The following is a 27,043-nucleotide window of genomic DNA, read 5'->3' as shown; positions in this document are numbered from 1 at the left end:
TTAACTGTGTATTGGGAGCTAAGACTAGGAAGTGATTTTGAAAAAATTAAAACACTAAATCATAATGTATGAAATGGTTCTGTAAGCCAGCTTCTTCCATTTCAAGTCTATTATCATAAACACCACACATTTTCACTTGAGCTGAACTGCAAACAGAGATGAAATACTACAGTAATAAGAATTTGTAGAGAGAGAGAGACTAACTATATGCCAACATAAATTATGAGTGATACTTGTAAGTAGGGACTCAATGACAAGATTCCTGGTCTGATTCCCGGCGGGGTCAGGGATTTTCACCTGCCTCGAGATGACTGGGTGTTTGTGTAGTCCTCATCATTTCATCATCGTTCATGAAAGTGGCGAGATTGGGCTGAGCGAAGGTTGGGAATCTGTACAGGCACTGATAACCGTGCAGTTTAGTGCCCACAAAACAAACATCATCATCATCAATGACAAGATTATTCAGTTTACCTCATTCATTTACAGAATTTCACTTGGAGAAATGGTGAAGTGACTAAGTAATCAGACTCATATTTGGGAGAAGTGAGAGTCTAATCCTTGCCCATCCTTCAATTTAAGTTTTCCATAGTTTCCCTAAGGCATTACAGGCAAGTCTCATATTGCATCTTTTGATAAAGGTATGGCATATTTCCTTTTATATCTCTGTCAAAAAGCTAGTGCTTTGTCTCTAATGATCTAGCAGTCAACTGGGTGTTAAACACAAAACTTCATTTCTTTATCACAGGATGCAAATAAAGCAAAAGAAAGGCCTACCGAGAGAAAAGGAAATACAAGTATCAATTAAAGCTCTCCTGCTAAACCAAAGAAATATATCAAATTTTAGAAAGAGGAGATACTGTAGACATATATGAAAAGTGGTAGAAGTTAGTATAATGTGGTAAGGGAGCCAATAAATAGGAAGAATGTTTTCATTATGTAGAATATGTGCTTTGACAATTTGGGGTTACACTCGTCTGGTATGAGATGTTCCCAGGGCGGTTCCACTGGGGGTCGAACCACACAATAACCCTGGGTTCGGAGAGGGGCGGTGGTGGGGTGAGTGGACTGCTGTAGCCTGTTATGGGGTTGTGAACCACTGAGGGCTGCGGCAGGGACAAAGACCCTATGTCATTTCTAGGTTCCTGGTTCAATACACAAATACACACACAATATTCAGGGACAGCATTCAAGCTGCCAAGTGATGAATGCCATTTTAGAGATATTGCTGCAAGAGCCATCCATTTACATTAATGCACAACCGGCATCTCCATGCTAATGATTATTCAAAGCCGGCCAGTGTGGCTGAGCAGTTCTAGGTGCTCGAGTCTGGAACCTCGCGACCGCTACGGTCGCAGGTTCGAATCCTGCCTTGGGCATGGATGTGTGTGATGTCCTTAGGTTAGTTAGGTTTAAGTAGTTCTAAGTTCTAGGGGACTGATGTCCTCAGATTTTAAGTCCCATAGTGCTCAGAGCCATTTTTTTGATTATTCAAAAGGTTCAAAAAAACCAAGTGTTTCAGGAACAATGGTTGTAGCTTCGGGCAAATGGACAACCAGCTGTTCTGAAGGGTCTATTTGTGTCTCTTATACCAAATGCTTCATCTCCCTCACAAAAGGAAATCTATAGGAGTGATGCTGGAGGTAACCACAGAACTTTCCCTCCCCTCCAAATCCAACAATTCGGGAAAACATTGTCTAAATATGCTCTAACATCAACAGCATAGTGTGCCAGAGCCTCATCATGTTGGAACCATAATCATTACTTGACTGCTAGTGCAAATTTTCCAACATTTATAATAGCACTTCACAGAGAAAGATACAGTAAATTCCTCTACCAAGTGTGTCAGGCAGAAGATACAGCCCAGTCAGGTAGTCGTGTACAGTACCAGCCCACACAGTTATGGCAAATCTCTGTGGGAAACACAAGTAGATTTAGTGTTTTCCAACTCCCAACATGGCTACTGTGTTGCTGAATATTCTTTCTCTTGTGGAGACAGCCATTCCAGTAAACAAAACACACTGTTGAGACTCAGGGATGTTTACGATTTGATGTAAATACATTTAGCACAACTCTTCACACTTGGCGAAGTCATTAGTTGATGGGTCTTGTACCTTTCAATACTTGAATGTATGCATGCCCATTTTGTGCAAGACACTTAACACTTTTTCATTGGAACCATTTAGTTCCTTGGTTATGGATTCACTACAACACAGCTTCCCCACAATGATCAGTTCTCAAACTGCCAGGTCTACCAGTTTGCTATTAGTCTTTTCTAAGGGATCCTGTTTCACAAAGACGGTCATCATGTCATTGAAACGTGACACGGAAACCATTCAACATACAGGTGCCATGCTGCTTGACTGTTGCAACGTGCTTCCCTGTAAATGTGATGCATGTTAGCTAACTTGGTTAGTGTGTAACCACCATAAAATAATAACGTAATTGTTTATCAAGGGATGTGGACACTACTAGCAGTATCTTAGCCTTCCTAGCAGTGAGATGTAGCTGTGTTGCAAATCCAATTCCAGTGTCAATGTGTTGCATATGAAGCAATCAAAACAAGTGTGAATTTTGACCTAAGGGAAGTCCAACATCAAGGTCTCATATATATAAAGATGATGTGACTTACCGAACGAAAGCGCTGGCAGGTCGATAGACACACAAACAAACACAAACATACACACAAAATTCAAGCTTTCGCAACAAACTGTTGCCTCATCAGGAAAGAGGGAAGGAGAGGGAAAGACAAAAGGATGTGGGTTTTAAGGGAGAGGGTAAGGAGTCATTCCAATCCCGGGAGTGGAAAGACTTACCTTAGGGGGAAAAAAGGACGGGTATACACTCGCACACACACACATATCCATCCCCACATATACAGACACAAGCTCAAAGATCTGCTTGTGTCTGTGTATGTGCGGATGGATATATGTGTGTGCGCGCGATTGTATACCTGTCCTTTTTTCCCCCTAAGGTAAGTCTTTCCGCTCCCGGGATTGGAATGACTCCTTACCCTCTCCCTTAAAACCCACATCCTTTTGTCTTTCCCTCTCCTTCCCTCTTTCCTGATGAGGCAACAGTTTGTTGCGAAAGCTTGAATTTTGTGTGTATGTTTGTGTTTGTTTGTGTGTCTATCGACCTGCCAGCGCTTTTGTTTGGTAAGTCTCATCATCTTTCTTTTTAGATATATATATATATATATATATATATATATATATATATATATATATATATATATATTTTACACCCTGTATATGACCATGTTACATGACAAAAATATTTTCCCCAATAAATCATGCCTCCTTGCCTACTGGGGTAGTGTATTCTGGACCAAATATCTTCAACTAGCTGCCAGCAGACTTAAGGCAATAAAGTTGGACTGTAGAATCAAGACAAATCTATACCATATTAGCAGCTTCTTCCATAAATTATCAGATTATATAAATTCAAGGATTGAAGACACTTGTTAGTAACAGAAAAGTGACAATGTTCATCACAAACAGGCCTCTGTTCTTACTAATACTGCATGATGATTATGAAAGCAGTCACATAATATTAAGTATGGAGTAGCAGGTAAACAGTAGTCACTTACAAGGACAGAGGTGAGATTATGTAAATTATCTATTTAGACAAACTTCATCCTGCTAGTTGAGAACCATACAAAAGTAGCTCCTGTGACAGGATAAAAGTCGCAACATTTTCGTAAATAAATAAAAAAGGGATGGGGCTAGAGGGGGGGGGGGGGTAAAAGATAATGACACAGATTCCACTTTGGGCTAGGTATAATTGTTACAACACAAGAACATAAGAAAATTTTATTTATATGTATCAAGAGCGCAACCAAGAGTCTCTGAAAAATTGAAGGAAGACTCGTGTCTGGTCATTTGCAGATACACTTGAGAAGAAAACCGGGGACAAGGCCAAAGTAAAACAATGTTTGATACACAACTGTTTGGACAATGCATTTTGTGTAATGTTTGTAGTGATGCATAATTCTCACATTATAAGACTGATACTATTGGTACTGATGTTCAATAAACATTATCTATGGGAAAAAAGTAGCATAAAACCTGCTTGCAGATCACAGACAACTCTCTATATTCATGAGTAAGAACTACAAGTTTTTGCTATTTGGCAAGATAATGGAAACTGTCTCAAAATCTTTTGTGAATAAGGTAAAAAGTGATCAGCATGTGTGACTGTGAACTTTGATGGTCCTCAGTACAGACTGTATGATCTGTGTGTTTTTTGTGTGTTTTTCTCACACACTATATTATCCTTATTTAGTGGATCTGAAGCTAATAAAGCTATCAACACTGTTGTACAATTGTTCATGTGTTCTCTCTTCCTCTGTGCTTCTGTTTCTTGAAAATTTGCTTATCTTTTTCCTAACATGTGAAGCCTTCACAGTGCATCAAATTGTGTTCAACATAGAAGCAGAGAAAACAGATAAATTCTCTGCACTTTGCCCACTAAAGAGAAAACAGATAAATTCTCTGCACTGTGCCCACTAAATGAAAGCCATTTTCTGGCGGGTAAAAATTTCCCGCCTAGTTTGTGATGGAAAGCAAATTTCATTTACATTCATGAACATTCTTCATTTGGCAGTTGACTTCAACATGTATCATGTATATGATGATATCATGTGAAATACTGAAGCTGGTTACTGATTATGCATAAGACTGTAGATCATTGTGGCATCAGTTTGATGATGTAGTTCTCTGTTTGCTTATGTTAATAAATGTGTATTGATACAGAGTATTTTCTGTTATATGTCAATAACTGAACTCTCATAAAAAGTGTAAAGTCACCTGGCCTACAATAATCATTGCATGATTAGTGAAAAATATCTTGTCATTGGGGAAGGGAAGGGGGGGGGGGGGGGGACAGAGAGAGAGATACCAGCAATAATTGTGTAACACTTTTGATTTCTCTAATATCTTCATAGCCTCTTCAAAAAGGATATTACATTTTATGAGAAGAAACACATACCAAACAGAAAGAACAGCAAAACATTCAGTCTGCACAGGCGATCAAACGTGTCGTCAAATTTTTAGGTGTATACATTTATCATTCTTTCTCCTTTGTTCATAGTGTGATTCATTTCAGTTAAATCAATAACACAAAAATCTGGCAACAGTTTTCATTTTCTCTTTAAACAGTAAAAAATATTGCAAAAAAAGCATAATTCAAAGCATACAAACAGTTAAAGTTTGCTGTGATCTGAATGTAGGCCTTGCACCACTAGGCCATCACCATTGTTACTGAGGGCTTTCCTCTTTGAATGTATCTGCAATTGATCAAAAACACAAATTCTTCAATTTCTCAGAAATGAGTTGATTGCAAGCCTGATAAATGTAAATAAAATTTATTTTCCATTGTTTTAACAATACCAGCTAGTCTGAAACAGATCCTGAATCATTATCTCTGATTCGGATTTATTTATTTTTAAATAAGGAAATATAGTTTCTGAAGATTTCCACAGGATTTATTTTCAAATCCTTTTACTTTGGAGCTACTTTCAAATGGCCTCTGACTGACAAGCCTTAGCTCATCGCAATCAGTAGGTCTCAGGGTCTGTTATGTTACGACTTCTGCTGACTGGTGAGAGTAATGGCTTTACCATAAAAAGGCATTGTCAGCTACCTGCCGTGAATTTAAGAAGTAATGATTTCCAATGTTTACTCTTCCTGTATTTGTTTTAGGCATTGAATGAATATGTTTAGTTAAACTTTGTTTTAAACATTTTCTTTACTTGGATATTAATAAAATACTGATCCCATGCTCTTTTACAAGCACATATATCTCTCAGTCTCTGTAAGGGTGCTGTAGACTTTCATGTTGGGCACTCTCTTTTCCCCATAATGTATCCATCCCCTGATCCAAGGCTATGCACTGAGTGTAATGCCCTCTACCTCAAGCATCCGTAAGTCTTTCCTTCACTTCATCTGTTTCTCATCTCCCTATTTTGTTGAATGAAACAAGTCCTAAAAGCTACAGATTAAAATCTATTTTTCTATTTTTGTGCTTTCAGTCACTATGCTGATATTTTCCATACACTAAGAGCTAGGCTGACACTTCACTTCAGTCACACAGTGTTGCTGCTCTCATCAACATCACAAGTTGTTGTGCAGATTGCTAAGCATCATGACCCCATGAACCAAGCATATCTATCCTTGATATGAACTATCCACCTGTTTGCTGCTTTTCCCCTTAGTCTCTTGCCCTCAATCTTCCCCTCCATGATCATTTCCTCTCAATTTTCTCCATCTCTTCTCACAATATGGCCAAAGAATGAGAAGAAAGGTGCCCAAAGATACTGCATTGCTCTATAATGGACACATTTGTTGTTCTTTCGGTCTGTTTTATGTGCAACATACCGCATCAGTACCAAAGCTCAAATGCATCAATTCACTGCTTGTCTCTGGCCCTAAGGGTCCTTCATTCCGCAACCATAAAAGAAGATGGAAAACACAAGTTTTTCAATCAGTCAGACATTTGGGGTGTTCGTTATCACATTGTGCTGCCAGATATTGATGAACTTCTTCGTATCTGCTGGCCTCAGTATAATCTATTGTCTTATCACATCTTCCTTCACAGCTTCCTGTGTTGCAGTTGGTTGACACAAGGTAGATGAAAGAAAGCACAACTTTCAGCTCCTTTAATTGACCTTTAAGGTGAACCTTTGCTCCTTACCATGAGTTTGGATTTGCTAAGATTGATACCTAATTCATCTGATAGACTAATGTACTTTACTTTTGTTAGCAGCTCAGCAAGTTCATCTTTGCTGTTGGCTAAAAGCATGGTGTCATCAGCAAATCAGATACCTTTAGTCCAACTATCAAGAGCATTCCTAATGACATCTTCTACATATATGTTATACAGTTGGGGGATATAACACAACACTGACACCTTTTGATACACTGAAAAAATAATCAGATGTTGCAGAACTCGTCTTCACAGCTGTGAGGTAATCATTGTATAGGGTTCTGATCAGGCTGTCAAGTGTGCCATACCTTTTCCCAGACAACATAGTTAAAGACTTTCCTGTAGCCAAGGAACCAGATGAGAAAAGGAACACTGAACTATTGTGATTTCTCAATTATCTGATATATGCTGAGAATCTGTTCATGGGTTCCTTTTCCTTCAACAAAATCTGCTTGTTCTGTAGATATCAGTGTCTGACTATATGGCTTCAAATGCTGGTTTAAGATGTAGAGCAGAATTGTATTTGTGTGAGAGATTAGGGCAATAGTTCAGTAGTTGGAGCAGTTTCTGAATCACCCTTTCTTGTAAAGGGGGATGGGAGAGACTTCGACCAGTCTTCTGCCCATTCCTAAGTTTACCATATTCTTGCATACAATGAATGCAGCACATCAACATCTTCCTGCCCCATTTCTTCGATCATATCCTTAGATATACTGTCTAGATTAGGTGATTTATAGTTCATCAGATGTTGAATTGCTTTCTCTGTTTTGCTGTGTAAGATTGTAAGTCCTGGTGTAAGTTGATCAACTGCTTGACTGTCCATATTGTTGTTAATTCCAGAGTACAACTTTTTACAGTACTGTTCCACATCACAACAGTGTCTTCCTTTTCTCTGATAGTGTCACCATTCTCATCATTTAACACCCATGTACAAGGATTAAATTCACTGGTGATGCTGTTGAGTTTCTTGAAGAGATCATATACCATACTTGACTGTGATTATGTTGTTGTTCTATCTCACCACAGATGTCATTAATGAGGCGTGACCTGTCTTTTCTACAATTCTGTAATATTTCTCTCCATAGGTTCTGATATCTGTCTTGACCCTTGGTAATGCTTCTTCTGATCACTTATCTCTTCAATTAATTGTACTGTGGACTGCAATATCCAAGGATGTTTTGCATTTTGTGGTCATTCTGGTGTCAGAAGTTACGAGGAAACAACCTCCTTCATTCTGTCCCATGTTTATAATGCTTGCGCTTCCTTCACTTAACATGATAATTACAATAAGTTGAGATATTTCTGTGTATCATCTTCTGAAGAAAATATTTATTTTATTGTTACAACTATTCTTATCTGTTAATTATTAATGTAGTAGACTTTCAGAATGTCATGAATTTCATAATGTTTCATGTATTTATGTAAAAGTTATAACAGAAATTGATTTTTTTTCTCTTTTCCACACAGCATGAGCTCGTGGGATGTTGCAAGAGTTACCGTACGTTTGGGCGATTACAATATACGAATAAATACAGAAACAAGGCACATCGAAAAGAAGGTTAAGAGAGTTGTTCGACATCGTGGTTTTGATGCTCGTACACTGGTAAGAATAACTGATAGCCTGAACTAATTCAAGCATGCTTTTACGTAAGTACGTTTAAACAATTATACACTTGTATACAACCAAGAGATCTTATACAGAACATGGACTGAATGAAATAATAAGGCCATACAGAACAGAAGTTTCTGAAAAGGCACTGACAAGTAAATAAATATAAATTATGCTTCCTGTACATTTCCAGGAACTTATTTGAATAATAAATGTTAAAAAACATTAAAAAACAGATAATTTGATTTAAGCATGCAACTTATCAGCAGTGCTCAAATCTTAACCAGAGTACAGTATGCAGCTCATTTACGAAAACAGCCTGCACGCAGCCACGTCAAGTCATGTGAAATACATTATTGGCTTTCTAGTACAGGTATTACTGCTGATGTGTATACTAATTTGTGAAAGACTACTACACCAAGAAAATGGAATCCGAGTTCAGATTTATGTACATAAAATGACTCTCAGTAACAAACAATCAAATTTGTTGCCCATTTGTGCTCTTTTGTGCTCTTTTTCGATCTCTGGTTGACTTGTTTACTGGTGTTTATGATGAAGTAACAGTGGTGAGAGGGGGGGGGGGGAGAACTAGGCAATTGTCAGTCAAATATGATGAGTAAATCCCAACGTGCAACACATCAAGGGGCCATGGAAGTCTCAATAATCTCAAACCAACAGACCTCTGCCTCTCTTTCCTGTAATTCATCATTTACACACTTGCTGTTAGCATTAGTTTATTTGTATGTTTGCTTCACACTACAGTGAAATAAATATAGACAATTTACAGAAATAAATTGCTAGCATAGTAATCCAGAGAAAGGGAAACTAATATTCATCAATTAAATGTTTGTTCCAGTATAATGATGTTGCAATTCTAACAATGGACTCTCCAGTTACATACTCAAAGATGATTCGCCCTGTCTGTCTACCAACTGGAAGTGCAAAGTATGAGAGTCAGGAAGCAACGGTAATTGGCTGGGGAAGTCTTCGTGAAAGTAAGTTATCATGCATTAAAGTTCTGAAATAAATTCACTAACCAATATGATGCACATCACTGAGCACAGACATTAGCATGGAACAAAGTCAATTACACAGGAATGTTGCCTGGATTTACAGGCTAGTGGAATTGTTGTCTGCAGAATGTTTCTAGTGGAATGATACAGGGACCTGATTCATTCTTTAGTTTTCCTACAGTATAACAATAATGAGGTGTACATGCAGCAAGACACTACCCTGGCACATCACTTCTGAATTGTGGTGCAGTGGACAGTTCAGACATGACAGTACTTACCTGTCCACCCCTTCCCCTTTCTCCTCAATTACTGCCTCAATTCTACTGACCACATCAGCAATGCACTATTTGCCTAATTTGGAAATTCACTTACCAATCTCCACGCATTACATGCAGCTGCTATGTGATCAAAAATCACCATGGCTTCCCAATAGTTCTGATATCTTTTTAAAATTCATGTTATGATGAAATCCCAACTTGTTACACACCGTCAGGAGAAGAGGTCTCCAATACAATTGCTCTTCAGTATAGTTATTGGCCCTGAAAATCATTTACACATCCAATTGAAAACAAAGCAAGATCAATAATATACCTAAGAAACGGCCAAATTTATGATCTACAGCCACCATGTATTTTTGCAGAATATTTGATTTCTCAAACATTTTTTGAAGTATCTACAATTTCATGTGAAATAGGGTTTAAGATTTGCCACCTGTTGTAGCTGGTGTATCTCTTTAACACTTGACAGTTCTTCAACCATACAATCAACATTCAGTCATTCTCACACAGAGAAAAGCAGGTAACAGTCTCACATTAAAAACATCACAAGACTGCATCCTTCATAATGTCTGGCAGATCATAACTGTCGCTTTAATCTTTCCTTCATTAAAATATATTGGAATATTATAAATTTGGAAAATAAATTCCCCTCCATAAAAATAACAATACACCAACAGTGTGTAATTCTTTTCAGTCACAATCTGTTCACATCCAAATAAATATACTTCTGGTTAGCCTGCAAGTGACAGTTTCAGTGTATCATGTAACTCAGCTACTTATTGACGAGTACCATATAACAGTATGCACACTTGTCTGAAATAATCTACATTCCTAGAAAAACTAAACATGTAACATCTCTGAGTGCGATTGTAATGATTAATGTGAGAATATGTATCCAATAAAATGCTGTGTGTGACAAGAATTGTTAAACTTAATGCTTTGTTTTTAAGTACTTTTTTTATATTTAGTGGTATATCATTATTAAACTGCTTTCACAACACTTTTTCAGTGCATTATGTGAGCAGTTCTCTGAAAGCTTTAAACTGTTGGATAATTTTTCATATTTTAATTAATGGAAGCAATCACTCTCTTGTCCATGTAGTGTTTTCTTGTACTACAGACTTGTTTAGTTTGCAGGATTTCTTCTACATTTAAAGACAAGCAAATTACTGCTGCTGCAAGATAACAAACCAAAACGATCAACTCAGACAAATACCTGGTTGTATCAAACTGTGGTGAATATGAAATGGAATAAAGCTATAGGCTTAATCATAGGTACAGCAGGTGGCAGTTCTTGATTCATTGAGAGGATTGTATTGGTATTTATAATTACTGGTAGATACCCCAAGAGTAATGAATTAATAAAAAACTAAAAAAGTGGAACCCAACAGAACGTATGTTGCCCAATAATTTACTAAATAAAAAAAAAGTTTTATGTTTGAGGAAACACACCTACTACACAATAAAAAGAGAGAAATATAAATGTTGATTGCTGTTGCTGTGAAACAACAAATTAAATTCTGTGCTTACATAATGTGGTAGCATCATTGCATATAGTCAACACTGTATTCCACTTGATACGTATTGGTCTACCCATTTATAAAAATTCTGAGTTGTACTCAATCACAGTACGAAACCCTTTTGCTCAGCAGACATACAATCAGTCATAGCGAATTTTATTTGTGCTGCACTCACTAAAGAAAACTCACAGCATCTTGTGGCGAGAATATTAAGTTAGTATTAGAACAAGATTACAGCTTCATTGTATTTTCAGCAGCTCCATGCAAACAGTGCTGTTTGTACAAACTAATAAAATAAAAATACAGTCAAGATCATCAATCAGGGCTTCAGTTATCATACTAGTTTATTCTGCCTCCATAGGTTATTACAAAATAGTCAAAACAGTTTTGTGTCAAGCAGCATGTATTAAAAAAATTGTTGCAGTCAACTGATTTAGTCAGATCAGTGGTTTCCAATTACTGTAACAGACTGCAAATACTTTTGCTGCTTCAAAATAATTTCTTCTCTTCTCCGTAAAAAAAGGTGAAAACATAACAATAACTCTGTCATAAAGATACTCAAGATCAGACACTAAAAGAAATTTATGTCATTTGCCAGTGGACTGTACCTTTCATATAATAAACTTTCTTAGATTACACACAAACAAACTTCCTTTTTGGAGCAAATACATTAAAATATCATTACTATTTATTGATTTTATAAATAAACCACATTTCCACTTTATTAGCATAAAACTGAAATGTTACTCTTTATGTAGAGTTATGATCATAGTCTATTTAGTTTTTTTTCCCAAAGAGTTATAGCAATGAGTTATATATTTTTTTAAAAGAATATCATTTTTTTTCTTTCATTTAGCTGAAGTATTTAAACCAACAGTGTACAGATAAAATGTCTATAAATTTTATTTAGGGACCTAGAAATGTTCAAAGCTTTAGGAGTATATGCAACATGTTTTACATAACTGGAAATGTTCAGATGGATGTTCTGGTGGCAAAATGTTTATTTAAAATGAACTATTTTAAAAACTTCTTTCAAGTGAATATTATTATTTACTTAAAAAATAAATTAAAAAAAACACATGCACACAAGTTAGAACACACAGTATCTCAAAATGCAACTGAAAGAAAACATGATAAACTCTAACTTCTCTTACAGCACACAACTTTGAGGATTAACAGATAGACACCGACACACACACACAGAGGTGACAAAAGTCATGGGATACCTCCTAATATCATGTTAGACCTCCTTCAGCAGAGTGTAGTGTTGTGACTCAGCATGGCATGGACTTAATAAGTCGTTTGGACGTCCCCTGCAGAAACAGTGAGCCATGCTCCCTCTATAGCCATCTATAATTGCGAAAGTGTTGCCAGTGCAGGATTTTGTGCATGAACTGACCTCCTGATTATGTTCCATAAGTGTTCAATGGGGTTCATGTTGGGTGATCTGAGTGGCCAAGTCATTCACTCAAACTGTCCAGAACGTTCTTCAAACGAGTAGGAAACAATTGTAGCCCAGTGATACAGTACACTATCATGCATAAAAGTTCCATTTTTTTTTTTTTTTTTTTTTTTTTTTACATGGAGTCAACAAACAACTGCAAATGGTCTCTAAGTTGCCAAACGTAAACATTTCCAGTCAATGATCAGTTCAGCTGGACCAGAGGACCCAGTTCATTGCTTGTAAACACAGCCCACATCATTATGGAACCACCACCAGCTAGCACAGTGCCTTGTTGAAAACTTGGGTCCATGGCTTCATGGGGTCTGTGCCACACTCAAACCCCACCATCAGTTCTTACCAACTGAAATTGGGACTCGTCTGACCAGGTCACAGTTTCCCAGTCATCTAGGGTCCAATTGATATGGTCACTAGCCCAGGAGGGGCACTGCAGCTAATGTTGTGCTATTAGCAAAGGCACTCACATCTGCTACGTAGCCCATTAACGCCAAATTTCGCTGTGCTGTCAAAACAGATGCATTCATCGTGCATCCCACATCGATTTCGGAAGTTATTTCACACATATTTGCTGTCTGTTACCACTGACAGCTCTATGCAAACAGCACTGCTCTCGGTCCTTAAGTGAAGGCTGTCACCATCTGTGTTGTCCGTCTTGAGAGGTAATGCCTGTAATTTGGTATTCTTGGCAAACTCTTGACACTGTGGATCTCAGAATACTAAGTTCCCTACCGATTTCCTAAATGTAATGTCCTATGCAGCTAGCTTCAACTACCATTCCACATTAAAATTCTGTTAATTTCCATCGTGCAGCCATAATCATATTGGAAACCTCCTCACATGAATCACCTGAGTGCAAATGACAGCTCCGCCAATGCACTGCCCTTTTATATCTTGAGTACACAATACTACTGCCATCTGTATATCTGCATATCGCTATCCCATGACTTTTGTCACCTTAGTGTATAAACTATGAAGATACTACAAAGTGTCATTATCTACTGTCAGCTTTGTCACTGCTTTCAATACTTTGTCCTTGGTGCCTTCTGTTATGTGGATTACACTATCACAATAATAAATGAATGGTGACAAAACAGGAGGTGGGAATTCCGTGCAAGACGTATTAAACCAAAGTTACTGTAAGAAACAGTAATGTGGCAAGATGATAAAATGTTTATCGTGTTAAACAGCAAACAAATTTTTAGTGCAAGGTTCTCAAATGAGGAACTGATACTTAAAGTATGCTAAGTAAATGTGCTCCTGTGTTAAACAGTCAGTAGTGGTTAAGAGTAATAGAGGGCTAATAAATTGTGAGCCAAAGCTGTTGGCTAGAAAAAGATGAAATGTATAGTACTGCCAATGCATACACAAAAAAGTAAGACACACACACTGCCTACCTTTCAGAACTAATTGTTCTCTCATCAGGGAGGAAGGTTAAAAAGGAAGGGCCAGTCACTCAAACTCATGGGTGAGAGAGACACATGTTTATTAGACTTAAGTAAGGATACAAAAAAAATGTTTCGGCACCTGTGTGCAAATAGCTGAGCATAGCTTGAGAAAAAAGAGAATTGCAACAGCAGCACTTATGCACCTGTAAGATCAAAGAAAATATACCACTATTATTGTCATGTAACGCACAGAGGAACACTGTTTCTGAACAATAAAGTAAATGGCCATCCTGAATATGAATAAATTGTGACTTGAGTTCATTAAGTGGACGAAGTTAATCCTTTCCAACAAGTGCATATAAGACAACAGCAAATAACAAGAGAGGACAGATGTACTGCAAAATCAGTGAAAGAATCCCCAGCTTATTAAACATCTACACATATATTTTGCAAACCATTACGAAGTGCATACTAGAAAGTACTTACTATTTTACCATGTCAGGATTTTTTCACATCCCTTTCAGCTATGGAGTGCACAAAGAATGAGTGCTTAAACACCTCTGTGCAAAATGTGTTTAGCCTAATTTTATCTTCACGGTTGTTATGGGAGTGATAAGTAGGGGGCTGAACCACATCTCTACATTTTTCATTTAATAATGATTCTTGAAACTTTATAATTAACAGTGACTAACTAAGATTCGAGAGTATTAGGAAAGGGATAGATCACTACTCATCATGAAGATGACCCATTGAGTTGAAGAAAGACACAAAAAAAAAGACTGTTACATAATAGCTTGTGACACACACACACACACACACACACACACACACACACACACACGTACAGCCTGTTGGAGCTGCCGGTGGTAATGGTCATATGTGCATGAAGTGTGCTTTCTTGTGTGAATGTGTGTTTCTTTGTTGAAGAAAGCTTTGGCCAAAAGCTATAACGTGTAACAGTCTTTTTGTTGTGTCTGTCTACAACTAAACAAGTCACCTTCATGGAGAGTAGCAATTTTTCCTTTTCCTGATGTTGTTTGTATTCCAAACTGGAGTTTCCATTGTTTAAAATAAGATTCCCTGGATGCAGGACATAGTAAGTGAATAGGCATGAGAATGGGGAAAAGGAGTAGTTGACCATTACCAGTTTCTGCAGCAAATTGGTCAATTAATTTAGTATTAAGAAAACAGTCTTAATCGTGTCTTTTTATTTATTTAGTGCCGACCGGTTTCAGCTCATCACAGGGGCCACCTTCAGGGCGAACACACCGCTGGTCGACTGCTGGTGGCGTGACGTCTACCAGGTGTGGCAGAAGACTGTGACGCAATCAGCAGTCAACCAGTGGCATGTTCACCCTGAAGATGGCCCCTGCGGTGAGCTGAAACCGGTCGGCAACAAATAAATAAAAAAATGTGATTAAGACTATTTTCTTAATACTAAGTTAATTTTATATCAATCGCTGTTACTCCACAACCATGTCCAAACATCTAAATTGGTCAATGTTCAGACTTTCTATGCAGAGGGTGCCTGGTTTAACTCTTAAGTTGTGTAACATTTTCTTTTCCTTTTTCCATAATAATTTTGACTTTGTAATTGGTGTTTGAGGTCCTATACAACAGAAAGCACACCCTCCAACTACAAGAAAGTGCCATTAATTCTGCACAAACAATGTGATCTTCGGTTTTCCAAGCTTTAAACCAAATCAGATACCTTGAGATTTTCAATCTTACCAAGAACTCTTGTAAGATCAAGTTTGATGATGTGTTGGATAGAGGGGAGAAAAGTGACACTTCTGTTGGCAGGTATGGCAAAACACATGTCAACTTCTCATGTACGATGGGTACTGTGCACAGCTCAACTTCTCAGTGGCTTAGATAGAGTAATTGTAGTTCGTGTCTCTACTCTTCAATGTATGTTCCATGCTGCTATTTAACATCTTTGGAACAAAGATGGCTACAGGAAATTGCTGCAGTAGGAATGACTGTTTTTTACTAATATGAAAACATTATTCACTGTATCCTCACATGTCCCTACTTGCAGAAAAGATTCTGTATTATAATCAAATTATTATGAACAAAAAAAAAAGTTTCCATTTATCAACCAGAAACTGGAGATTGCATATATGAAAGCTTTGTATGAAAGTAAAGATAGTTCTCCTGTCAGGAACTTCCAGCAGTGCACAGTTTCTAGAATTACTCTGAAAGTAAACAGCATAAAGTAAACAGCTTTCTCAGAAAAGCTGCACTGTTAGTTTATACAGGGTGAGACTGACCCAAATGATAATTACTTTTCACCTTTCATAACAATTCTTCTCATGAACGTGTCAGATTTTCTCCAGAAGAAACAAATGAACTCATAGAAGGAACTGTTCCTCCAAATATTACTTACAGCTCAACAAATACTTCTTATCTGTGTAGTGTGACTAGGAATTTTAATCAAAAAATCAAAATGTTAGTGAAAATAAGAACTTTCATTTTTCTACCTTTTCACCAACTGAAGGACTAATTTAAGAGAGCATCCTTGGTGCCATGAACAATAAGAGACTTATTTTAGAGCTAATTATGGAAAACATATGATCTAAAAGTAAAGCAATGAGGGAGGAATGAGTTGGCTCGGTTCCGACTGTAATACTTTTATGCGCACTACAGTTAACCAAAGTCACATACCAGTGAAATTTACCGAGAATTAAAAACTTTTTTTTTTTTTTTAGTAGAACTCCACTTGCTTTGTAAAAATAGTTACTAAGTGGAAAATTAATGTAAAGCTGTAAACTAATCATTGAAACTTATTCTTTTATACTTCTATTTTTGTTTAACATGTACTGAATATGTACTTACAATTAGTAAGGCCTTAAAAAAGTCAAATTACTGTTTTTTTTTAAAAACAGAAGGAGAGGTAAAAATTGGCTGGCCACCAAAATGTTAACTACAGAACATACGAGCAGGAGAACAGAATGTAAATTCTGACAATATCAGCAATAATATGTCCCACATAGATTGAAATCAAATCAAACAATCAACGAGGCACTTACATGCAGAATATCTTCATAGCTGTTGTTCTTTTTAATCTCACTTATGATATCAATTCAGTTTCTTAAAACACATAGAGAATTTCTAAAGAAGAATAACTCTGCTTAGTTTGATTCTGTCACACGATTAAAGTGAGAGAATGGACTTGTATGATGCACAAGTTTCAAATTAAAATACAAGTTCAATAAATGCTTCAAAGTGCAATAGCTGACATCTTAATTAATGCTCCTTTCTAAATTTTATACAGAAACAGCACTTCCTTTATCTGATTTCTTTTTAGTGTAATTATATAGTAATGTGCAGCTACGGCTGGGAATAATGTCACAACATTATCAACACTTGTTGCTACCCACAGGTGGCCCACAACCAGCAGTCTTGCAGGAGGTAACAATACCCATATGGACAAATCGAGAATGTAAGGCAAAATATGGAAATGCAGCACCTGGTGGTATAGTGGAACATTTTCTATGTGCAGGACAAGCAGGACGTGACTCATGCAGTGTAAGTATGGTACAGATAATGCTTTAATTACTATGTCAAACAAAATGGCTCTACTCACTCATTGTTAGCCCCAAAGTTTCAATAAAAAGGGTATCTTCTTCCTATATAAACAAGTTTAAGGGAAGCACTTTTCTAACTGCAGGCACAAACTACACATTAGACCTAACAGTTTCAGTAAAACGAATGTTTTGAGAGTTATTTCATGGGAAATGAACAGAATGCTGCACATTAGGTTTCAGTCTTCCAGTACTTTACAATCATTTGCCCCGTGACTGTGTATCGATTTTTTAGGAGGCCCATTTGATCTGTTTTTTCCTGAACTGATGAAAAAGCAGATATTTCAATGACGATTCCAAAGAATTGTGTTATGCAAAGAAATATTTACCATCCAATATAACAGTCAGCTTTGAAAATAGCTCTGAAACTGATATTGCAGTAGAATACGGGATTAACACATTCCAGAAATGCATATGATTTAGAAAAGCTTCAGAAAATATAAATCTGAAAAGCTGAATGGAGATCTGAACATTACTGTTGTCTGAATATAAATCTTAATCACTATGTTGACTCACAACGTACAGAGAAATCAGTAAAAGCACAGTGCCTAAAGGAAAGTGAAAACAAATGTAAATTCACATGCATGATAGTAATGTTTGGAAAAGCACAAAAAGGGGGTGATAGAACATAACAATAGGTCCAAAGAAAAGAAAACGAGGGAAATCGACATACTGACAACAAAAACAGTGAGAAAATCAAATAATATAAAAAATTTCCTGACCACCAACTTAATAACTTGTTGGTCCACAGTGCAATACAACAGAGATTCTGCAGGCACAGATTCAAGAAGTCCTTGATAGGTATCTAAAGGTACATGAAATTATGTCTCTGCACAAGTCATACAATTCCCATAACTTACAGGCCAGTGGTTTTCAGTGGTGCAGATTGGCATTACAGCATCACAGCTGTGGTGTTCCATCATGTTCATATCAGGCCAATTTGGTGGCCAATGCACCAACATGAGTTAACTATTATGCTCCTAAAACTGCTGTAACATGATTCTGGCCTTTTGACACCGACAGTTATCCTCCTGCTGGAAAATGCCATCATAGTCAGGGAATACAACAACAATTAAGGCGTGCAAGTGCTCCATAACAATGTTCATGCAGTCCACGGCTGTTATGGTGCCATTAGTTACTACCACAAGTCTCATGGAAGCCAGCTGAATACCTACCATAGCATAATACTGCCCCAACTGGCCTGTGTCCTTAGTGTGCTGCACGTTTTGAGCCTGGATGACTGCTTATCCTGTAATGACCACTGACATGGTGTAATAAGAAATATGATCCATCCAACCAGACAATAAGATTCCATTGACCCATGGTACAATCCCATACTGCAGTCCTATTTCACAATGTCACAGAATGCCGCCTTGTACTGCTTTGGAGAGCAGGCAAGCTTCTGACCACCACATTCTGAGATGAGACATAGGCATCCAACATCCTGTCAACTACATGATGTTTCAACATCCTTCAGCTAGAATGAAATTTTCACTCTGCAGTGGAGTGTGTGCTGATATGAAACTTCCTGGCAGATTAAAACTGTGTCCCTGATCGAGACTCGAACTCGGGACCTTTGCCTTTCGCAGGCAAGTGCTCTACCATCTGAACTACTCAAGCACGACTCGCGCCCCATCCTCACAGCTTCACTTCCACCAGTACCTTGTCTACTACCTTCCAAACTTCAAAGCTCTCCTGGCAGAAGTGAAGCTATGAGCATAGGGAGTGAGCTGTGCTTCGGTAGCTGATGGTAGAGCACTTGCCCGTGAAAGGCAAAGGTCCTGAGCTCGAGTCTCGGTCCTCCACACAGTTTTACTCTGCCACGAAGTTTCATCCTTCAACTGCTTGCCACAGATGCTCATGATAGTACCATTTCAACAGCACGTTGCTGTTTCTGAGATGCTCATTCCCCAGACACCAGACTATAACAATCTGTGTGCTTATGTCAGTGGATTTCCCCATCTGTCACACATATCATCACTAGAATGATTTCTCATTTATTTCTGCTCCAGTTATATACTTTCCTTGCTGTATCACAGCTTGCAATGGTACCAAGCAGCATTATCAAACTCCCACATGTCTCAAAGCTCTTGATGTTAATGTTGTGTGTGTCTGTCTCCATTAGTAATGCAGCTTATGTCTAACCTCATATCCTGAAATTCTTTTTCCTTCAGTGAGTTTATTTTTCCTTTATCCTCGATTGTCCTGTCAACTGTTTCTTCTCATACTAGCCGCCCTGTCTTGTAAGTGGATTTTTCACTGCCTTCAGTTACCCCTGGCCATCATCCTAAGTTTGTTAAATCATGTGCCCCTTTTCTATTTCTCATCCATCTCAGGCTGTGCTCATCACCAACTAAATAGTTTCACAAGTAAAACCAAGGTGCATCTAGAAAGTAAGTTACGATTGCATCCAGAGATGACATGAGTAGTCTGATAAGAATACATGAGATGTGATTGGGAAGTTTTAAGAATGGATCCGCTAATGCTTACTGGTTTGGTGGGCAGGTACATGAAGGGTGGGGAGTGAGTCATTGCCTTGTCCTTGAATGCCCTCTGACAGGAAATTGTGTTTCCTTTATTCACTTCATTGTGGCAGCTGGTTGAGTGAGAGTCTGTTAGGGCTTGTTGCTGGATTCTGCCTGCGTGAAAATGGACATAAAAACAGAGCAACGAGTTTGTGTGAAATTTTGTTTTAAAACTAGGAAATCAGCTTCTGAGACTTACAAACTGTTTAAAAACAGCTTTTGGAGATAATTGTATGAGCCAGTCAAATGTTTTTGTCTGGTTCAACATATTTAAAAATGGCCACGAATCATTTGAAAATGAACCACAGTCTGGCCAAAGTTCCACCTAAGTGACAATTTTGAAGGAGATACATCACAGTAGCATGTAAGTACCACCAGTGTACAATTACAAGCCCATTCTTAAAGCTTTCCAATCACACCTCATATACGTACAGTAGTAGAGAGGAGGTATGCAGGAATAATGCTGTGCACTTTCAGTCTTGTGACAGCTATTTTTACCATACAGTGCTGTGATAAAATAGCTGCTCTGATACAGTCATCTGCAAACTGCAAGGCTCATCCAGTTATCCAATTTTTGCACACTCATAAGCAATCTCCAGCAGATATCCATCGCCAATTGTTCCACTTGTATGGACACAACATTTTTAGTTACTGTACGATCAGACAATATTGCAGGCTATTTACTGAAGGATGAAGATTGTGGTGGCCAACTACTCCTGGTGACAACAGAACAGATGGAAACTGAGCAGAAAGCAATTTTACAGAACCGGCACTTCAAAATTTCGGAACCATATGTTACACTGTGACACAGGACAACTAATGTTCTGGAAATCTATAGAGATGGCACCACAGCGATTGGCCTCCCATGGCACAGAGGTGCACAGCAAAGGCAGCCTGTTCCCCTTCTCCTGTTTCCAGCAATGACATAAAAATTACCATGGCAATCTAGCATTTACAGGTGGGTTGGCTTGTATTTGGCCTCCTCACCATATGCTTCTTGCTTCCATCTGCTTTAGGTTGGGGCTAAACTTTCGCACTTTGTCTTGTTCTGTAGTGCTGGTAGTTTAGAAGAAGTAACACAAGCTAACACCTTTCACACTCAGTGATAAAGCAAGGAGGCCCACCTTCCCTTGCCGCCTCTGATCAGTCGCCATTAAGGTAGGCCCCACACATCCCGAGGGTCTGAATGATGTGCCGTAAACTTCCTCACTTAATTTATCTTTCCCTCCTGAGGAAGAAACCGTCAGTTCCAAAAGATGGGAATATTGTAATACCTTTCATTTTTAAAAAAGTTGTACTGAAATGTCTCCTCCTCTTGGTAAGTATTGGCCAGCCATTCTGTTTCTTGTAATTTTACAGTTTTCTCAAGTGTATTTGCCTTTTGACATACTTTAACATCTATCGTCTTGGTCTTCAATGGCTCACCTGAAGATGACTGGCAGGTGCCCAGTCAAAATGTCATGGATTGTAATTAATGGTTACTGACAGCAAACCCAAAACTTCATTCAATAACTATCACAGAATTTGACCTTAACAAGAATTTCAAATATTTTCACAGATGTTAATATTAATCCTCCAAAAGCTGCTAAACTACAATTTTATTTGTTAACATCATTACAGTATAGTAGTTTGTTCTTTACTTGTTCCATATCATGCTTACAACAAACAGAATTTAAAAAAAGCCAACTAATGTGTAAAAAAGTGTGTTTATGGTAGAAAAACTAAGCTTATTCGCATAAATAAAAATATCAAAACAGTTTCTACATAAACAAAAAAGAGAGCTGCACTACAGGCCACCTACAGTGTTGTTGTCATTATTGTTGTTATTATTTGACCAATAAAATCCATATTGCTGTATTATAGGTAACAATTACCTCATCGGACAGTACCAAGCAAAATAACTCTTCCATTTTTACTGAAATGCCAAGAATGATACCGCACTCATATTTATCTGATGTTTTAATTTATTATATTTGACAAATCAGTTGAAGTGAAATGTATGACTTACTTTATCTAAATTTTTTATTTGGTTCTAGTCCGTATATAGTGAAGTATGTTATATAGCAAATTCACAGGTATATTCAGTAGTTGAGGGTGAAACACCAATTGTAGCATTTCTCAAAATGGCCCAGAGTGAAGATATGTTCTATTCAATTTGTTCATGAAATAACACAGTGGGCAGTTTTCACTGCATGTGCTCTCTCTAGTACAACAACTGATTATGACACAAAAATAATAATAATAATAATAATTACACACAGTAAGCTTTTATACCTAAACACAACAAAGTGTTCAGTATATAACATCAGAGATACAAGAAACTATCACTGAAACTTGGCAATCAAGAATGTGTGCCATGCTATCTCGTGACAGAGTAATGATTTGTAGACATAAAGGCTACAGTAAACTTTGTGCTAGGTCAAATAGCCCAAGATAGGGTGGGGGAGGGGGGTATAGTTATGATCCACTCAAGGAATCATTGTGGCACCCACCAGGGGCGTTTAACCATAAACATGAAGAAAACCATGACCATAATGTCTTAAAGAGAACTGAACTTCCATCCCCACAACAGAAGCCCACAGTCTCAATCTCCAAATAAATCACATACTGAATATAATATTATGAGCAAGAAAGTTGCTTCTCACCATATAGTGGAGATGCTGAGTTGCAGATAGGCACAAAAAAAAACTCTCACAACTGAAGCTTTCAGCCATTAAGGCCTTCGTCAACAATACACACACACACACACACACACACACACACACACACACACACACACACACACACACACACACAGTGCATGATGGGAGTGGCGACATGGTGGGGGTAAGGAGGCGGCTGCGGCAGGTAGCAGGAGGGATAGTATGGTGGGGATGGCAGACAGTGAAGTGCTACAGGTTAGACAGAGGGCAGGGGAGGGAGGGGGGGGGGAGTAGCAGAATAGAAATAAAAAGACTTGGGGGTGGTGGTGGTGGTGGTGGTGGTGGTGGTGGAGGATGGTGGCTGTGTAGTGCTGGAATGGGAATAGGGAAGGGGTTGAATGGGTGAGGACAGTGACTAACGAAGGTTGAGGCCAGGAGGGTTATAGGAATGTAGGATGCATTGCAGGGAAAGTTCCCACTTGTGCAATTCAGAAAAGCTGATGTTAATGATGGCGCAGACTGTGAAGCAATCACTGAAATGAAGGATATCATGTATGGCAGCGTATTCAGCAACAGGGTGGTCCACTTGTTTCTTGGCCACTGTTTGTAGGTGGCCATTCATGCGGATAGACAGCTTGTTGGTTGTCATGCCTACATAGAATGCAGAACAGTTGTTGCAGCTTAGCTTATACACTACATGACTGGTTTCACAGGTAGCCCTGCCTTTGATGGAATAGGTGATGTTAGTGACTGGTCTGGAGTAGGTGGTGTATGGGACAGGTCTTGCATCTACGTCTATACACGGGATGAGCCATGAGGTAAGAGATTGGGAGCAAGGGCTGTGTAAGGATGGACGAGTATATTGTGTAGGTTCGATGGACGGCGGAATACCACTGTGGGAGGGGTAGGAAGGATAGTGGGCAGGCTTTTCTCGGCATGATGAGACGAACTCAAAACCCTGGCGGAGAATGTAATTCAGTTGCTGCAGTCCTGGGTGGTACTGAGTTACAAGGGAACTGCTCCTCTGTGGCCGGATGGTGGGACTTTGGGATGAGGTGGGAGACTGGAAGGATAAGGCACGGGAGATTTGTATTTGTACAAGGTTGGGAGGATTTTCCATTGTTTGACATACTGAATACAAGTTCAGAAACAATACCCATTAACGAGTCACAATTTAATTTAAGAGCCTCTACTCTAATTTTTCATTATAATAACTGCATTCCAAAACAGATTTTCTTACCATTATTCGGTCTTACTTAAAAGCATTTTTGTTTTTCTTTACAGGGTGACAGTGGTGGCCCACTCATGATTAACAACGGCCGCTGGACACAGGTGGGAATTGTCAGTTGGGGAATTGGCTGTGGCAAAGGCCAGTATCCAGGGGTTTATACACGTGTCACTCATTTCATGCCATGGATTACAAAGAATCTGAAGTAATGCAGAAAATGAGAATGAGGTGGCACATCTTGCCATCTTGTGATGGTATCAATAAGTTACAACAAAAACAGTACACAACTGTGCTTCAACTCTTCAAGATTTACAGTTATATTTACGAACCTCACCACTGTAACTATGCAGTACATGATAAGTACACAACTACATGTACCAGAAAGAACCAGGTCAATCCTACTTTATCATCAGTACCAGTTTTGGAAACACGCAACTGTTAACACTATGATCAAATGCCTGACATTTTATAAAAACACTTAAGTCAGTTTTCACTGAAGTAGCATGGTTAATTCTTTGCGCGTGTTTGCAGTAGGTGTTTCCAAATGAGATGTTCCTTTTACAAGACATCAGCACTGTGTGCAATGTTATTCAGATGTTTCATCCTTGAAAACAATTAAGTAGTCTTAATTCACTATGTTTATTTGACTCTTATGCATTCTGGTACATGGAAAACAAAAAAGGACCACTATGATGTGAAACTGTAGCACTTCAGTTATGCATTACTTAATTTTTAAATCCACATTTTATTCTTGCAGCTAGTCAGGCACTTTATGATAAAAAGTAGATGGAAATAGTTCACTGTGTCGCATAATATTGAAGAGTTCCTGCAAATTTGTGCCATTATTTTCCATGTTCTCGAAAAGAATATTATAACATAGATGTTTAATAGCTTACTAAAATCTGTACAAAATGATAAATGACTATTAGGCTTTGTACAGTGTATAAAACATCAATGTTAAATAATGGTACCATACACAAGAATTATGACTGTACTTTACAAAACAACTGATTATTTAAAATAAAGTTAATTTATTCAAAAATTTGTGGAGTTTTTTTGAGTGAGTGTCCCACAAAAAAAAAAAAAAAAAAAAAAACTGAAAAGTCTAGTTGCAGAATTTATTTACCACACTGTACACATAACATTGTTTTTAAGTTCTCAGAAGTATTGCTATCAATAGCCGCTACCATGTTATTTCACAATAAAGCTTACAAGGAACTTCTAAGAGATACTGCTTCATCACATAAAATTATACAAAAATATACATACAGTGCTATATAAAATTGTATAAAATAAATACTTTTCATCAACATACTTCTGGCAGATAAAATTTAAAATGACTAGGAGAGAAGAAGAAAGAATGCATTCAGGCACAACAAGATTGTTGTTGGATGAAACGCGTATATGCCGAGCCATCAAAACTGCAACTTCACTGGTCAATATTTGAGACGTTCAGATGCAGAAGTGTATTCCTTGCTGAAAAAGAAATCATATGATGTATTAGCAGGTGGGCTGGGTTCTACAGTACGTTTTGTATACATATTTTAACAACCACAAACAGAAAAAGAAATTAACTAAATTAAGGATAAGTTTATATGAAATGCAGAGCAGTCTACAAAATTAATATTCACCAAGTAAAAGAATAAACTGTTCTCAAACATCGGTGGAAGAGAGGTTGGAGAGGGAGATTAATCCAATCTGTTGTTTACATCGAGTGGGGGATAAAAACTACTTTGTATTTGTCGAGCGAGTTTTGATTTCCAATGCCTGAGACTTTAATTAGCTTGATACACTGCTTTGAGTTTTCAATTATACACAACATTTGAATGGAAAATAAAGTCACCAGTTCTACTGCGACGTTATTCATTCACCAGGCTACTTGGGATTGGATTGTTATCTTCTGAATGTGACAAAAACCTGTTTCTTCAGAGCTCTTTGAGTGTCAGGATGTGCCCTATATGTGCAACTCTGTTTGGGTGTCCAGTTCAGGCCACAATGCAACATTCACTTGGACAACGGTATACAATCACATTCTGCACGAAATGTGGGAAGTTAGCTGCCAAAACTTTCCAATTATTGAGCAGGCTTCTGCATATGAATGTCTATCAAAATGGCAGGGTGATGTCTATGAGTTTACTAGCTCTGGGTGCCATTCAACACTGAAAAGTGAAGACCATGTGATTGAACAACTGCAGATAAAGAAAGTGTGTGCAAAACTGGTCCCGAAAATCTATGAGAATGACCCCCAAATCCAACTAGGAGCCCATTTGTAAAGAACTGCTGCAAATGTTGTAAAAATGATGCCACTTTTTTTTGACAATGCTATAATGAGAGATAAATCGTGGATTTACGAATGCGAGCCCAAGACAAAGAGACAGAGTCAAAGCTCAGAGTTGCACAATTTGCACTTATTGAGTCTCAAGAGGGCACGCATTAACAGACTGGAAGTTAAGGTAATGCTCACAGTCTTTTCTGATGTTAGGGGTATTGTCCACCATGAGTTTGTACCTGCCAAACAGGCGGACAAAGTGTTTAAAGAGTTGAAAAAGGGTCATACTTTTCAGCTCACACATTGCCAGTTCCTGGAAGCTCCACCAAGGCAATATGTCCAGCTCCATGGCCTTCTTGGTGAAGGATTACCTGGTCAAAAACAGTGCCGCAATGCTGCCACCTCCCTTACAGTCCCAACCTATCTCAGCAGACTTTTTTTGCTTCCTTGGCTCAAGACACTCTTGAAAGAACACTATTTTGATACTATCAACTATGTGAAAGTTGTTATGAGTGCCCTAAAGGACATTTCAACCCAGACCATGCAGGATACCTACAACACTTGGTAATCCAGGGTGTATACGTGGACAAGGAAAAAAAAATCCCGGATTTTTCCCGGATCTCCCGGGTGAAGATACACTTTCTCCCGGGTGAAAATACACTTTTTCCGTGTTAAGTGGCAGTATACATTCCCTCAGAACTGTAAAACGTATGAATCATTTGAATGGTTATGGTTCTATACAGCGGCTTAGGATTTCCCAGCACGTTAGAAAACGAAACTCGCAGGAAAAAAAAAAAAAAAACACGTTTTGGAAAGTTCT

The 27,043-nt window shown here is 38.0% G+C and overlaps 2 protein-coding genes across 4 annotated transcripts in view; one reads left to right on the top strand and one right to left on the bottom strand.

The window, feature by feature from the left end:
* Positions 1-24,971, top strand: part of LOC126259753 (proclotting enzyme) — a 161,243-nt gene extending 136,272 nt beyond the window's left edge. The window contains exons 5-8 of the mRNA XM_049956744.1: positions 8,173-8,308; positions 9,171-9,309; positions 17,358-17,503; positions 24,011-24,971. Coding sequence (XP_049812701.1) covers positions 8,173-8,308; positions 9,171-9,309; positions 17,358-17,503; positions 24,011-24,163 — 574 coding nt within the window. The 3' untranslated portion in view covers positions 24,164-24,971. The remainder of the gene's footprint in view (positions 1-8,172; positions 8,309-9,170; positions 9,310-17,357; positions 17,504-24,010) is intronic.
* Positions 24,972-25,085: 114 nt separating this feature from the next.
* LOC126259413 (serine/threonine-protein kinase greatwall) overlaps positions 25,086-27,043 on the bottom strand; it is a 110,022-nt gene continuing 108,064 nt past the window's right edge. For all 3 annotated transcript variants that reach the window (XM_049956191.1, XM_049956192.1, XM_049956193.1), the window contains exon 12: positions 25,086-25,430. In XM_049956191.1, coding sequence (XP_049812148.1) covers positions 25,384-25,430 — 47 coding nt within the window. In that variant the 3' untranslated portion in view covers positions 25,086-25,383. The remainder of the gene's footprint in view (positions 25,431-27,043) is intronic.

This window comes from Schistocerca nitens, chromosome 5 (genome assembly GCF_023898315.1).
Source record: "Schistocerca nitens isolate TAMUIC-IGC-003100 chromosome 5, iqSchNite1.1, whole genome shotgun sequence".
NCBI lineage: Eukaryota > Metazoa > Arthropoda > Insecta > Orthoptera > Acrididae > Schistocerca > Schistocerca nitens.
Note: the sequence above shows the minus strand (reverse complement) of the source record. Positions and strands in the feature narration are given on the sequence as shown.